This window comes from Populus alba, chromosome 8, assembly GCF_005239225.2.
Source record: "Populus alba chromosome 8, ASM523922v2, whole genome shotgun sequence".
Lineage (NCBI taxonomy): Eukaryota > Viridiplantae > Streptophyta > Magnoliopsida > Malpighiales > Salicaceae > Populus > Populus alba.
This window is the reverse complement of record NC_133291.1, coordinates 13,810,394-13,827,742: the sequence shown is the minus strand read 5'-3', so window position 1 is coordinate 13,827,742 and position 17,349 is coordinate 13,810,394. Positions and strand designations below refer to the sequence as shown.

Below are 17,349 nucleotides of genomic sequence, written 5' to 3'. Positions count from 1 at the left end.
ACACGAGTGATTTTCAGGCTCCGTTTGTTTGCAGGAAAGTGAATTCCTTTTGGAAAGTGAATTCCGAGAAAAGTGAATTCCTGGAAAGTGAATTCCGAGAAAGTATTTTCTGATGTTTGGTAGTGTTATGAAAAATGAACTGGAAAACACTTTCCAGTGTTTGGTTATGTCATGGAAAATGAGCTGGAAAATAACTTATTAATATTTTATTTTTCTCAAGTTTATTAAAATAATGAGGAACAAATCTTACAAATTAAAAAGTTAAATGAGAATGAAATTGAAATTTTTTTTTTCATAAATTATCTCAAATAAAACAAATAATAATTAAAATAATAGGGATCAAATCTAAAAAATTAAAAAAAAAATGAAAAATAAAGAAATTAAAATAATAATAATCAACATTTCATAAATTATTTCAAATAAAATAAGTAACAATCAAAAGAATGAGGATCAAATTTGATAAATAAAAAATTTCAATAAAAAAATGATAAGGAAAAAGCAAATAGCAATTATAAAAATAAGGACCAAAGTTAATATAAAAATAAAATTTTAAGAGATGAAATTGAAAAATAAATATTCAAAACAAAATATATATAGCAATCAAAAGTTTGAGGATCAAATTTGATATAATCAGCAAATAATGACATTTCTAAATTTTTCACAACTTCCGGAAAGTGTTTTCCCCTCAAATTTTTCAGGAAAACACTTTCCTGAAAACCAAGCCAAATTTTCCTTTTACTGGAAAGTGTTTTCCATTGACCAACTTTCCTACTAGCAAACAAACACAAGAAAGTTTGGAAAGTGATTTCCCGGAAACCACTTTCCGGAAAACAAACACAACTAAAGGAAAACACTTTCCTGAAAACCAAGTCAAAATTTTTTTTGACTAAAATTGACTGGAAAGTATTTTCCGTTGACCGGAAAGTGTTTTCCGTTGACTAGAAAGTGTTTTTCGCTGACCGGAAATTGTTTTCCGTTGACCAACTTTCCTAATGACAAACAAACACAGGAAAGTTTGGAAAATGGTTTCCCGGAAACTACTTTCCGGGAAACAAACAAGGCCTCAGTTTTTCCTCTTCAAAATGTGATTGGTGTTTTTCTGTTTTTAATTGTTTTACATCATATTAAAGTAAGTTCAATCTTATTATATAGCTGGTTTATGGGACGTATGCAAGGATCGATAGTTCAATTTTGAAGCTTTTAAAAAATATTTTTTATTTAAAAATTTATTAAAATATTTTTTTAATATCAAAACATTAAAACCAATAAAAAAAAACACTAAAAAACCATCAATTTAAAATCATTTCAAGTGAAATATATTTTTAAAATCGTAATCTAAGATTTGATACTTCATGTTCATGCCTCTTTATTTATTTATTTTGATGATAAAATTCAATTCCTGCTCAAGATTGTGATGGAATTATTTGTATAAATCAATATCGTTAGTACAAAAATCGAATAAATCAACAACATGAGACATCCCTTCATCAATAAAATGTCACTAAAAAGAATATGATTTTCTTTTTCCACGATGACTGGGAAGATATAGATTACAAAGCCAGTATGGAAAGAAAACACTGTAGGGCAACGTCAGGAACATCAAATGCTGCTGACCAAAGATTCACCGATTTATTGATAAAGAAAGGAAAGGGAACATTGAAGATGAACTCCAACTCAAAATTGGCTGTAACAAAAAATGTAGGTTTGTCGCAGATCCTCCCCCCGATTTGCTGTGAGAGGAAGGATCATTTGGACTTGAACATGCTGCTGACTGCATCATAGGTTGGGACATTGATAACTGCAGAAAAGGAGTCGAAAGAAAATGTAAATAATCAAAGAACTCACCAACATACGAAGCAGAGAATTCATAGTGATTGCGAATACCTTCTCCATATGATGCCATTGTGAGAGGAGAAGAAACAAGCTTTTGGGAAATTTCCGTAATATCCTGCAATGTAACCTCATCTACAGCCTTCAAGAAATCCTCCAAAGGTTTCCTAAACATGGCAAATGTTGCAGGTAAATAAAAGATCATACAACTTTGAGATGATTAACTAGAACATTATATGCAATCAAGAAATCATTGCGCACTGTTTTGCTAATTTGGCTGAGATCATGAATCGGCGAGTTCAACCTCCAAGGAAATTCGTGAAGTCAAGTTGGAGTTACCAAAATTATGGAGATAAATTAACAACTATATTAACTGACATAAAAATCTGCAAGGCATTCAGGAACTGAACTTCAGAATGTCAGCTTGACATCCAAAACTCACATGGAAGTATGGAAGGGCATTTCTATAGCAGACCTTACTGTCTAGGAGGAGTAAAAGTAAACAGAAATAAAGGGGGAGCAAAGAACACGTGAGATGATGAAATTTGCCTTGATTGGAAATGAGATAAGAGAAGGTGTATAAGGTAGAAACTTCACCTCCAGGCCCGAAATTTCCCAACCTTTCCACTGGCAATCCCACTATCCAACATGGAAATAATAAGGAAAGTTTTGAATGATAGAACTGATTATTTAAAATATATTCCATCCAAACCGAAGAAAAAAAATATTGTTAGAAGCACTTCTCACCTAAAAAAGCATTGAAAACCCTGATTAATTGAAATTAGAACTGTAAAAGAAAATAGCAGCTCTCCTTGATGGACCCTCCACCAGTGAAGGATAACAACCTCAAATTTGTAGTGTTGAAAAATGAAACTCACTTTAATTTTGAATGTCTCTCGCAATGTGTGACAGGGCGAGCTGCTAGTTTCCCATAAATTTTCATTTCAAAGTTTTCATAACCAATACTTTCAACCTCAAAACAAAAACGGACAGGGTATAATAACCAAAATCAAATAGCTGATATTATGGGTTTTGGTTTAACAATTTTATGATAGATAGCATGCTGAAGTTACTTCATTCTTTTTTCTTTTGTTGGCAAAATCCAATATAAACACAACCAGATTTTTTAAATGAATAGCACCATAAAACTAGAAAGGCATTTAAAAATTAGAGAAGGAGGGAGGCTGGGGATTTCAACTGTGGCATAGGGTGGGAAGAGAAACAATTCAAAACAGAAATTACAGCAAACGAATGGTAGAATGTGAATAACATCGAAGCTGAAATGAGATATCATGATTTCACTTCATCAAGAAAGCTCTTAAATCTTGAATAAATTGATAGAGAGAACAGAAAATGTCTTGTGAAGTACCTCTATTAGCTGATTTATACTTATTAAGAACCTTTAAACCTAATCCTCTTAGGAAAAATAAACGCCAGTATTGATCATCAGAACATGCAAAACTTGGCCTCCAGTAAACATTTTAAAGGTTGCATGCTAATCACACGACTCCTAACTAAGTAAATGAACATAATTTCAGAAATAAATAAATTTATTTTGAAGAAATCTCATGTCATTCTCCCTGAGTTGGAAAAAGCTCTTGCAATTAGTTTTGTCAATCTGTAATTGATCGAACATGTCTCACACTGGCTTGGATGTACCTCTAAGCTAATGCATACCAATGCATGAAATATGTCCCAAGCATAAGTTGTGAATGGCTTTCAGATGAAAAAAAAAAAACCCAAAAGACCTGATGACACCATAAGATCCAGTTACAGAGAAGAACTTCACAGAGCTGGTGCTTTGCTATACTGGTGACAGACTTCAAAATTGTGTGATCTCCAATGGGTTAAAACAAGGGCAGTGACATGGTCTTCTGGGCAATTAAGGATGGCAGTGGATCAGGTTTGGAGCCCATTTTTGCTCCACCCAATTCTGACCTGGAATATCTAAATCCATCACCCAACTCCGAATCCAACCTGGTCATTTCAGGTCAGGTGGAGGACTTTCTCCACCCAGCAGGTACCTAGCAATTAAATGCTCATCTTTCCATCTTAACACTAATTTCCTACGCACACCAAAGACTAAGCAATTGTTTTCAAGTGGTTTTCATTGAAATAGCCAAACATTGATCAATAACATATATTTCCAAGATTCAAACATTTTCCAAGAATTTTTGTTTACAGGAAAATCATTGATTAAATGTTATTTTGATTTAAATCCTTATATAGACAATCCAGTATTTTAGGTTATTATGATACTTAGTTTTAATTGTTTTGTTTATGAATTTATTCTATTCTCTATTTTGGTTTTAGCTTTTGTTAGGGTTTTAATACTTGTAGTATAAAAAGATCACAAATGTTCTGAAACAATTGATGAAAATGGGTGTCCATAGGGCACTGGATAGTAGGGAACAAGATCGTACCTCTTGTTATATGTCAATATTTGTCTACCTATATCTTCTGAAACAACCATCTGCAAAATATACCTTAAAGGTAAGCAAATAAATTCAAGAAAACCTAGATACAGTAACAATCCACTGGAAGCACTGCTCTAATATATATGATTGTTACCAAGAACAGAAAGAAAATGTTACTTACTCTAGATTCCAGATTCATCAAAATGGCAGACTTTGTGGACTGTTTAGCACGTTGTAGCTGCACTGGGTCAACTTCAAAAACCAGAAGAGAAACATGTTTGCACAGGATAAAGTCAGATTTTGCACAGCAAAAAGAATAATAGCAACGGATAAAGACATGATGACAAACCTGCACCAGACGAAGCAACTTCAGTTAGCTCTCTAACCACTAGCTCAATGGCCGATGATGCAAAATCTGCATCCTGCATCCAGAAACATCAAGGGCAATGACATATGCAGTAGTAACGATTATAATCCACAAAGGAACACACTCAGCTATGCCGCTGCTTCTATAGTTCTAACATATGCCTCAAGTAATAAATCAGCAAAGGTTGGCCACCTCGGCTATATGATGGGATGGCATAATGAGGGCTTGATCCAAGAGCACCAAAGCAGACATAAATGGTGTTTCCGGAACACAAGTTGCATATGTCCAGTCAAATCAGTATGATAATGATGTGCTCACCATCGTAGTGCACGCAAACATACCCACACACACAAGTTTGATAACGATGTGCTCATCATCATAGAGCAAAACTTGCACGAAGAAAAAGTATGGCGTGGAGAAAGGGGAGTTTGATCAGCCATGCCTTCAATTTTAAACCAACCAAGTTTCCGCGAAACTTTCATGCTTGATTTGCATGATGATTTCATTGGCATTTTTATAGTGATTATGTCCTTGGTTTCATATTCTTAAATTCACTCTTATCTTTGCCAGTTAAATGAGAGTCATTGAAGACATTGATACATAACAGAGAGTGGAATTAATGATACAATATGATGATCCATACAAGGAAGCTATTAAATGGAAAAGGAACTGAATAGATTTAGTTTGCTTATAAATGATCAGTGAACTTTCTAATATGTAGTTAAACTACTTTCTTTTAAATATTAATCTAGCATTCTTGGAATAAATTACTTCAGTAAATTTACTTTAATTTTTATAACTGTTTTGTAGTCAAGTTAGTCTATTATCGATACATAATAATACATGTTAATGTGTGCATGTGCTTGTGTGTGCATGTGCTTGTGCAACTATAATCATATTTTCTCATCATTCCTCCTCCTCCTCCTCTTTTTTTTTTTTTTTTTTTTTTGAGAATTTGCGTGTTAAAAGATACAAGGAGTGTGTTAAAAGATACAAGCTTACCGTGGTAGCTTCGATGCCAAATACGGCAGTGTGATTGTAAATGTTGTTGAATGCTGAAAACAATTGAATTTTGTGATACCGATTCAAGACACGTTGATCTGCTCATCATATCAAACAAATACAATTATGCCAAAATAATAATAAAAAAAATCAAATATTATAACATTAGAATAAAGTACATTCCATGATAACAGACCTCGCAATTCAAGAATGTGAATCCAAGAACTACAAGCATAATGAACAATAAACTTTGGGTGGTCATAGCACAATGAAGAAATGGTAACACGATCTTGTATCTATGTATATATTTAGGATCAATTCATAGGTCCATTACAGATCAGGCACAGGCATTGAACTTACATAACCTTGAATACATTCCTTTCCCAGGGCCACCAGCTGAGAATGATCCACCACCTCCCATTAGAACCTAAAGTATGATTAAACATATGACTTAATTGTTTCCATCAAATCATATTTGATAATGCTTAAAAAGAAACCACATGAAAATTCATGATGCGGGTAGAAATAACCTACCATAATTCAACTACATAGAGTTAATACAAAAAACACATAAATCAAATTTTAAAAACCTGAAGAACTGTCAAGGTAATAGCCTCCTTCACATCATGCCAGCCACCTTTTAGTCCAAATGCAAGAGCAAAATGGGTTTTCTGGTCCTATGATCGAGAGTCAGTGTTGAGAACTCCTATGAGATGCTTAGAAAATAGTACAAAAAACTTTTGTTCTTCAGAAACATCTTAATACATACCCCTGAATCAGCTTGGCAACGAAAATCACCTCCAGTATAATAAGATTCTGGCTCTCCAGGACTCTTTTTATCAGGCAGGTCAGATAAAAGGGGCTCTGCAATGGCTACCAATTCCTCATGTTCAACACCAGAAGCTGCAAGCACCATACGAGGAGCAGTATAATTTTCCTGAAAAACTCAAAGAAAACTTCAACTTAGGAATGCAAGACTCATTGAAACAAAGCAATAATCTCATTTAAAAAACATGATGCTAGAAAAGAAATTTTCACTTGTACGTACAACTACAAATTCCTCCAAGAGTGAACCATTCAATCTATCTATTGAAGATTCTGGGGCTAAAAGAGGATTAGCCAAACCACCAGAAAAACCAGCAGAGTGAATCGCCTCTAAAAGCACACCTTGAGGGTTCTTTGAAGCTTCACTGATCTCAGCTTTCACCTTCTGAAGCTGCATGAGGCAGAACATCGCATGTATAAGCACCACCTATCTGCAATTTCATAAAGATGAGTGGCAGATGCATAATGGCACCACAATGTTGATTTACCTGTTCATTGACCTCCCAATCAAGGAAGACAGGGTTCCTCACACAATCGATAAGTAGCTCAACCATCTCTGGAAGATATGTCTTCAGAGCATCATATGTGTATCCCATCTGCTCCCGGGATGCTGAGGATTGCACAGCGCCCCCAATTGCTTCCACTTCTCGTACAACTCGCAAGTGGCTGCGGTTTCTTGTGCTTTTGAATGCCATTCGTTCCAGCAAGTGAGTGGTCCCAAATGTTGCTGGTGACTCATACACTGAGCCACAGTCAACATATAACCCTATTGACGCCACAGGGCTCTGGTATACAAGTGCATTAAATGATAAACAATAAGCTAAAAACAACAACTATAAAAACAGACCTGCAAGAAAAGAGAAATGAAAAGGATACAAGCATAAATACCGGTGATGTTTCAGATGCAATTCGCAAGCCATTACCAAGTGTTGTAATCTTAGTTACCCCGGGTTCAACATAATCAGGCAAAGTGGAAGGGAGTTCAACTCCTTGAAGTGGAAAGTCTAGAGGTGACAAAGACTTGGACTTTCCCCCGGTAAGCCAGCTGAATAAACCACTGGAAGAGGACGATTGCAAGGCTGCTGCAGCACTCGAACTTGCAAATCTTGTAGGATATCTACGGCCGCCCTAATCACACGAAAGTATCTCTCTTGGTCACATTAGGCCCACCAACCCAAGGGGTGGCATCCCGGTAAAATAACATGCAGGAGCTCAGCCACGCCAAATTACGATTGCATGTTTAATGGGTTTTCAGTAAAGACTTTAAAAAATCATAGCTTTTAATGAAATTTTCTCAGAAACCAGGCAGAAAAGGTCTTTGAATAGATCTGGGGCATAAAAAAAAATCATGGCAGATTTAGGAAATAGAGATTTAGGAGACGAAACTGACCTTGAGAGCACTGAGACGCGAAACTGCAGTTCTGTACATGATGATGCCTTGCTACTGATTTGATGATGATAGCTGCTATCAGAGATCAAACCCAGATTGATTATATTTGTTTGCTTTGATTATATATTTATTTAAAAAATAAATAAACAAAAGAAAACTTTAATGTATTTGTATTCGTCAATCGTCACTCTAGAAAAATAATAAAATGTTTTTGTGTTTAATAAACAGTTTCCAATTTCCTTATCGGATATTTATTGATATTTTAAAAATTATTTCTATTAAGAAAATTATGAAATTCTTTTACTAAAATAGAAATAAATATCCATCTTTCAGATTTAAAATAACAGATGATAAAAGTAATTAGTTTGAAAATAAAAAAAATATTCTCTAAATATGTGAGTGAGATTAGTAGTGATTATTTTTTAAAAATATTTTTTATTTAAAATATATTAAAATAATATTTTTATTTTTTAAAAAAATTATTTTTTACTTTATTAAATTAAAATAATTCAAAAATAAAAAATTAATTTTAAATGAGAAAAAAATTCAATATTTAAAAATGATGTTTGGAACCAATTTCAAATGGCCTAATTCTTCTTCTTTTTTGTTAATAATTTTTAGAGCACATCATTTACATTAACTTTAATATATTTAAAAAATCTAATAAATTATCTTGAACATTAATCTAACTAAATATATTCATTACAAATATTTGATTAATATTTTTGGACTTCTATTTTATAGAATACGAGAAATAGAAAACATGGGTTTTAAAAAAATGATAAATAGTAAACATGTTTTTTTATATAATTATTTATTTCTACAAAATTGAAAAATTCTCCACGATTAAATTGGAGTTGTTGATAGAGCCATGATCGAGAATGCCGGGAGGAACCTTAACCGTCAACTTGTCAAAAGGAAGGCTGCTCACAAAAGTGCCTATAAGCAGCTGGCTAATACATACAGAGGCAATGGATGCCACCATGAGATTTTGCCGGAGATTACAAAAATTTAAAGGTGCGCCGGCGAATGATGATCGATGAAACGATTGACAGCCTTTTAACATCCAAAAGTGATGGTTGATGATCGATCAATTGTAAGTTAGGTGCCCTGTGCAAAGAGAAAACTCTCCAAGTGATCGATCAACGTGCTGGAGGTTGTTGATAATATAGAACAAAGAATGCATGGACTTGTTTTCTTTTAATCGGATAATGCACAATTTAATGAGAATAAGCAATGCAAAAGCACAAATGAATCTCCTTAATTATCACCGGTAAGTAAACTATAGAAACAGGCAAGCCAGAGGAGGCAGGTCAAAAAAAGGATCGGAGGGCCATAGAGGGGAAGCTATAGATTTAACCTAACACAAAGTGCAAGCCAGAGGAGGCAAATGCATGGAATATAAAAAGGCAACAAAATCTCATGATGATCTTGTGCAACAACTAAATAGAAGCAGGTGTAGCAAGCGTGTGGCTCTGTCAAGGAAAGCAATCAAAATGGAAAAAATAATGTATCATCTGCCGTGTGGAATGGAGCGCGGATTCAATGACGGAGGTATCAAGAAGTGGCGGCGATGAAAAGCAAAGATAAAGAATTTGATCCATGGTTATTAACGAGGGGATGTTAGGTAGAGAGAGTTCAGAATCAGAAGTGAGCGAGAGGTCATAGTGTAGGAAGTCACCTGTGGAGGGGAATGCGACGTGATCCGCTGTCGCTTCGCAGCTGGTTCTGTTGGGTTGTCATCTGCAGGTGAGGTATTTTGCTCTGGATCATTTTCATCTCCTGCAAATGGTACTTGCATGTGGAAGATGGCCGCAGTTCTGAGAAAAATACATGGTTACTAAGTTTGAAGAGGCGAGAGGCTATAGAAAAAAGCTTAACCAAACGCATGGCTGCTTGAATTTCAGCTGCAACAGCCATGTTTGAGAAGGCAGAGAATTAATAAGCAGAAGAACAACAACAAACAACGACCAGGTGAAGCAATGGCAGAGAATTACCCAAACCAAAAAAGAAAATGTTGCAGACCTAAAAGAGAAGAACGAAAGGAAATGGCAACCCGAAAATGACCCCAAAACAACGTGCTCTTACAGGCTCAAAAGAAAAGACTTGAAGAAAATTATTAACAGAAGAGACCAGCAAACCAGAGGAGAACAGTAGAAAAACAAACTGACCAATGGCCCTCCCGACAACATAGGAAGGCTAATGAGAGGCAAAGGAACTGAATTTTCCAAACCAAAAGCAAACACCGTAAAGAACGTCCAATCCAACTGAGAAAGCAGCAGCTCTCCCAATACTGTTAAAGGGCAAAGGGCCTAAGCAATTGGGTTTTTCATTTAGCCCCGTTTATTTGGAGGAAAGTTGTTTTCTTTTGGAAAGTAAATTCCAGGGAAAGTGAATTCCAGAAAAGTATTTTCCGATGTTTTGTAGTATTATGGAAAATAAACTGGAAAACACTTTCTAGTGTTTGGTTATGCTATAGAAAATGAACTGGAAAATAATTTATTAATGAATTAATTTTTTTTTCAAGTTTATCTAATATATATAAAATATTTAATATAAAATATTTAATCACTTACAATAAAAAAAATGAAATCTAAAAAGTATAATGATGAATTTTTTTTATTATATCCTATATTCATACATAGCTTATTTTATAAAATATAATTATATATGTCATATCATAGAGAAATAAGCTTGTGAAATATTTTTTACGTAAAACCTATTAATATATTTTTTTTTCAATTTTAAAAAGCTTAAAAATAACTTTTTTTTTTCATATGAAGAAAGCCAAATTAGTTTATGGTATTAAAGTAAGAGTTAGGCATTTATAAATAAGCATTTATAAATAAAAATAAATATCTTACATAAAACAAAAGCATGCATAAATATTAAGTTTTGGTTCAAATTCACAAACATAAACATACTAGACCGAATTAAACAAGTAAACATACTTGCCAAAAAACAAACATAAACTTTCTTATCATAGTGAAATCATCTAGCAATTAGGCATGTAGTAGTGTTGGTTCACAAAATTATAAACCCAAATTTTCCTCAAATTAGCATTTTTTACCAAAAATGCTTTTGCCAACATTTTATTTTGGACCAAGTGATCAAAAGCATCACCAAGAACGATCTCCTCAAAGCCTTCAACTTTCATCACTTCTGTATATAGCTCATTAACATCAAGTTGATTTTTGCTTAGGCTTTGAATTGCAAGCGCTACATCTCCAATCTTTTTAGACAACTTTTCAACACTATCATCTTCATCCGTTCGATATCTCTTCTTATGTTGCCTCTTTTGGGTATTAGATGAAGATGTCTTTTTACCTTTTGAAGTTTCTTCATATTCTCCTTCATTTTCAATTGAAATAGATTGCACTTCAATGTTCTCTTCCAGGTTGATATTAGCATATGATTTGGCATAATTTCCGGTTGTCATGTCTTTCCCAACAACAATTATCATTGCTTCATACATATCAAGTTTTTTGTTGAGATACTTGTCATGATTCGAATGTGCCTGTTCATAAAAATTAGAATATATAATTTTCAGTTTCTTGTATAAATTTTTGGAAACAAAAATAAATGTAAAAATTACATAGAATACACTATTTATCATACATTTACTTCTTCATCATATACATCTTTTGAAACCGTAATCATCTTCAAATAATCATCCCAACCAAAACCATTTTTATTTTTAAGTTGGGTTATTATTCCCCATTCTTTTTTCACAGTTTTGAGATGATTCTCCACATGCTTCTGCTCGCATGGCACGTTGAACTTTTGACTAATTTCTGTAGCTACCTTTGCAAAAGATTCCGCTTTGAAGGTGGAAGAAGGCTTGTTTCCTTTAAGTGCCTCCTCGACTAATATCTCAAGTAGCATGTGAGACATAGGCTTAGACCATGTGAAGTGTTTACCTTTGCATTTTTCATTCTTCGCAGTATTCATTTCTACAAAAAAAATTCACAAATTTATACAAAATAAAATTATATAATATTTAGATTGAACTAATTTTATACAAAAAAAAAAATGCAACTACTATTTAAAGAAGAAACACATGAAATACATAATAAATTATAATGAATTTAACAAACAATACAAATATATAACAAAGACAATACAAACTCAAAAAAGACATAATAAAAACAAACACATAATTAAAACTCAATTACTAGTTTTTTTAGTGTTATAATCATTTCACGTGGTTGATGCAATCATTTCTCTTTTTGTTAGTCACTCATTCTCTTCCCTCTCCTCTCGTTGGCTTAAGCTGATTGTTCTTCTAATTGGTTCACTTTCCGAACATATTTCTTCCATAAGAAAGTCATAGGGATCAAGTCCTATTATATGATTATGAATAATACAGCATGCAAGTACAACATTCACATGTGTTTCATAAGACCAAAAAGGTTTTCCATCAATTAATCTAAACCGACTCTTCAAAATACCAAACTCTCGCTCAATAGCGGTTCATAATAAAGAATGTCGAAGATTAAATAACTCTTTTTCATTTTTCGGTGAATGTTCTGTAAACTCATTCAAGTGGTATCGAACTCCACGAAAAGGAGTAATGATTCCTTTTCGAATATCATAACCAGCATCATCAAGATAATATTTCCCTACAAATAAAAAATAAAACCTATTATTATCTTTATCTAATTAGACAATTTACATGTTTATTGCATATTGTAAATATTTAATTTATACCTTCTGGAATTTTTAGTCCATTAGGTCTTGATAGTGCATCACCTAAAACCCAGGAATCATGTGCACTTCCTTCCCATTCAGCTAAAACATATATAAACTTCAAATCAAAAGTTATAGCTGCTAAAACATTTTGTGTTGTTCCCTCTTTTCGACCTTGAAACTTTCCTTGAATGTCAACAAGAACATTTGCAGGAACATAGGTACCATCAATTGCTCCCACACAATCCTATATAAACATGGAAAAAAAATTATAACCATTTCTTCTATATGTAATTAATTAATGTATAAAAATATTGATATTGTTATCATACCTTAAAATAAGGATAGAATCTGCAATTATTCATTATCTCAGCGGGAACTGTATCCCCTAGTCTTTGATAAGGTGTTTGTATAACTTAAGAACTGCTTTTAATACAATTCTAAAGTAACGATGGATAGTTTCAACAGACCTATAGTATATACCACTAATAAAACAAAATCTTTGGTTTTGACCTATAATTTGTAAGAACACAATTACTTGCTCCCTAATAGACACATTTTGAGTTGATCGTAATAGGTTACGACTTGTGAGAACATCACACAAATTATAAAACACAATTGGTTTCATACGAATTTGTTCGACGCAATGTCTATCACCTCGATTCAAAATGCTATCAATATAGAATTCTCGTTGAGCAATTGCATTTATACGTGGTTCTCTTGGTATATAAATTCTACTTTTTTCTCGTTCAATAATAGCTACTCCTGCAGCTATGACAGTTATAGTTGCTCCCATACATGTTGCATGATTAATCTTACTATCCATGATAAGAAAGTGAAGTTTTCTGATAATGAAACCTAAAAAGTATGGAGAAATAAACATTCAAAAAGCATATCAAATATTTACACAATCAATATAAGAAATTATGATCAAACTAACACAATCAATATATTTGGATAGTGATCAAACTAACACAATCAATATATATTCAGATGTCATTGAAAATAAAAGCAGAAACAATTACAAACAAAAAATGGAACCCAGAGCTGACAGGTCAGAGAAAGAAACAAAGGGATCGACATACATGCATTACATAAATGATAGAATAAATGCAAAAAATGGCAAAGAAAAGAGTGTTTGCACGGTGACAACTTCCCAAGCAAGTTCTGCCAACAACAAATTAGTCAAAATATTCTTTAGAGAAAAACATGGCTGATTATGTCACCAACATCGACTTTCTTGCTTTTTTCCCTGGGATATTGCACTACAAATATATATCTCGTTTCTAAGTGAAGGGAGAATCTAAAAGTGGGATATTGCACCGAGCAAGATGACAATGACACATTTAGCAAGAAAAGTGAGGCCACCGTGGCCTCTAGCAACAGGATGAGGGTGGCACGTAAGCACAAGAAAAAGGAGAAAAGAAGAAGGCATTGCAGACCATGCAAAACATATTTTGAGGAGATGATCGATGAACACAGTAGGCTGCTGGTATGAAACGAAGGCAGGCATTGGATTAGGCAAAGAAAACCATCTGGCACGACATCAAAAGAAATTTTGACTTCAATTGCAACTAAAACACCTACTATCCGGGGCCTGATATATTGTCTTGCCTCACTCTCACTGGTAACGCCAAGACTGGCTTTCTCACAGATAGGATTGTTACCAAGATTTGACTCAAAGGAGATTATTAAAGGCTTTCTTACTCACTGCCTTACTGAAAAGACTTGTTATTTTCTTTTTTGTTTTTTCAACGCACACTTCGAAAACACTGGCTGGGATTACTCCTGGTTTAGTCCCTTATGAGGAATTGGTGCGCAATATAGGCTATCCACTGTGGTCTCACCTGGTTCGTTATCTATACGACCAGACGAATGACTTACTTAGTTGAGTCGTGGTTCTCCAGGTCGCCTAGCTTATTCCACGGATGCGAGGGCTGGGAAGAGGAGGTCCCATCCCATAGGCAATTATCTAAGTCAGCGCCTTCTTAAGCCTCTTCATAACTTCCATAACGTTGGATCAAGTCCTATAACGAGGGCTCATTAAGGGTCGGGTTTCTATTCAATCTAAGAGTCAATTATCACGATGCTTTATCGCTTATAATACCGAAACGAACTTAGTTTCTCTAATTCCAACCGGAGCGATGTTGGGAACTTGCACTCCTGATAATAAAAGCTGGATTCTATCTCTTCCTTCTGTGAAGCATATCTATTTGTTGGTTGATTGGCTTGTGGTGCTATTCTAACCACGTCGTGGAGTTGAACCACAATTCTTCCTTACCTTTCGTGGTGAAATTCCACTTCCCGGAGCAGTAGCCAAAAAACCCATCCCCGCCGCCCAGTTTTTACCCACCATCTTTATCTTTCCCCCCTACCCCTCCTGTTATAAATAAATGTCTTTCACCAATTTTAGCTTTGATTTGACCCCTTCTTGGTGGGAGATCTAGAGCATGCATATAAAGCCACACTCTCTCTTCTTAGACGAATACCCAAAAACCAATACCCAGAAAAAATGAAGAAGTGTGGTGGAGTAGAAATGTGGCGATGAGAAAAGTTAAAGATTGATATGAGATTATCAAACACACACATTAAACAAGCAAGATCTGAGATCCTATGTAAAACAGAGCATATAATTGTTTTGATTTTTTTCCCCAAGAATTAACAAGCTCACAAGATTTCACAATCACAATTAATATAGAACAGGGAAAAAAAAAGATAGATAATAATAGAAATATTTGAGGAAAATAATTACTTAAAGATGAAGATGATTCTTTGTTCCAGCAATGAGATATGAGAAAGGGAGATTTAACAGCCACACTAATTTTTTGAAGAGATCAGTTGTAAGAGAGAAGGAGTGATTTGTTTATGTAAATGAAAAAGGAAAGGAAAGTGTTTTCCAAGAATAAAAAGCGGAAAACACTTTCCTGATATTAAAGTTAACATTTTCCTTTGACTGGAATTTAAATTCCTTTGATTAACTTTCCATGTATTTGCCAAACATGGGAAAGTGAGGAAAATGGTTTCCAGGAAACAAACATGGCCTTAATGCACGATTATGATTACACGCCATTTTCTATAAGCCAAGACCAGCAACACAATAAAGTCGGTGCAGCCAGAAACAAACCATCAGCCGCTTGCAGCAGGAAGCCGACGTCAGAGAAACCGAAGCAAGTGAGGAGAAATCTAGAAGCAAAGAAGCCCATTGCAGCTAAAACACATCGACACACAGCTGAGAAGACGAAGAGGCAAGACCAAGCCCGCATACCAACAAGCAGGCTTGATTCACAACAGCAAAATGTGTGCTCTCCAATGTTTCTTTTCCTAGCAATGTCTCCAAGAAAAAAGGAAACGAAAACCCAAAACAACCCTACGTAATCTGCTCTCAATCACTCAATGCCCAAGAACACTTTCGCCAGCACACAACCGTTGTAAATCCCGGTCAAATTTTTATTGGATAAGTGAATTATTAAAATTACTAATCAAACTATAAATTTAAAAGGATACAAATGAATAAATGAAATTAATTAAAAGGGGTGAAATTGATTAATATCAATTGATGATAAAAAGATTTGAATCAATAGGAGATAAAAGAGTAGGGTTAAAAAAGGAATTTAGGGAACTTGAGGGACTACTATAGACATAGAAAATAACGAGGGGTATAAATCCATGAATGGCTTTCTTAGGACGCAATTCATGGCCGACTAGAAGGTGAAGAAAAAGAGAGTGTTTGTGTGATTTGTTTTTTGTTTTTCCACCTCAAATTACACCAACTTAAACACTAGATATAAGAGAAGAAGAGATTAAAAGGGGTTTCAAAGGATTTGATTTAGGAATCAAGAAAACTCTCGGAGGAAATTAGGGTTGTTGTTGCTGGTTTTGGTGAAGATAGAAGAGGAGAAAGTTTGGTTCTGGATATAAACTTTGTGTAAATATAAAATTGAAAGGAGTAAGAGTGAGGAAAGAATAGATAAATAACGATAATAACAATAATTGTGATATGTATAATAGAGGGGATACTCTCTATAAAATAAATTTTGTTTAGAATTCATAATTCAAACAATAATAACCTAATAAATAAATAAATATGGAAAATTTAAAATAAATATATTTCAAAATAATAGAATAACCCTAAGGTTTTATAAGAATAATTGATATGATTTATATAAGGATTGAAAAAAAAATTGGATTGTTAATGAAAAGTCATGAACTGACTAATTTTTCCCTAAAGAGCAGAGCTTACAATCGAACCATTGGATAGGGGTACAATTTTGCATGAAGTATTAATATGTTGTCCTACCTTGGTTTAAGATCTATGCTCAATCGGAGTTCAATAAAGACTAATGATTCAAGTAGAAAAACTCAATAGTTTATGTGAAAAAATAAAATAAAATATATAAAGGCATAAGTGAGGGATACAATTGTAATTAATGATAAAATTGCCTTTAAAACAAAAAATAGGCCAACCATTCCATAAAAAAGGGTAAAAGGATAGACAAGGAAGAAAATTTGGCTAAAGAAAGAAATGTAGAATTTAAAGGAGTCAATCCATAGGAGATAGTAGGCTCCAACGGTTATATCTCCAACATTAATCGTTGGATCGTGCTACTTTTTGGATATATTATTCTTCTCATCAGCCTCTATCATCTCACCAGAGGAATTTGCAAAACCATTTTTCATTTGACAGAAATTGCCATTGGCAATATCCTTACAAGATAGTTTTGGTCATCGGCCAATTCCTCTCTTTTCCATCATTGAATTATGTCTATTTTTATATAAGTGGTAAGCCTGGATGTTTTATTAACTAGGACGACGGAGATTGTAAACAAACT

At 33.9% G+C, this 17,349-nt stretch overlaps 1 protein-coding gene across 2 annotated transcripts; it reads right to left on the bottom strand.

Annotated features, from left to right (window-relative positions):
• Positions 1-1,409: 1,409 nt before the first annotated feature.
• LOC118061116 (mitochondrial-processing peptidase subunit alpha) lies at positions 1,410-8,049 on the bottom strand. 2 transcript variants are annotated; one of them, XM_035074517.2, is made up of 13 exons: positions 7,832-8,049; positions 7,330-7,569; positions 6,930-7,226; positions 6,665-6,826; positions 6,386-6,553; positions 6,207-6,293; positions 5,977-6,043; positions 5,617-5,714; positions 4,597-4,669; positions 4,429-4,499; positions 4,254-4,303; positions 1,885-1,997; positions 1,410-1,798 (listed from the first exon to the last, which is right to left on the bottom strand). In XM_035074517.2, exons 1-13 carry the CDS (start codon positions 7,868-7,870, stop codon positions 1,746-1,748), a joined length of 1,518 nt encoding a protein of 505 aa, XP_034930408.1. In that variant the 5' UTR covers positions 7,871-8,049; the 3' UTR covers positions 1,410-1,745. The 2 variants fall into 2 exon arrangements, with proteins under 2 accessions (XP_034930408.1, XP_034930407.1); XM_035074516.2 differs by having other exon boundaries at positions 6,665-6,832; positions 7,832-8,048.
• Between the last annotated feature and the right edge of the window lie 9,300 nt (positions 8,050-17,349).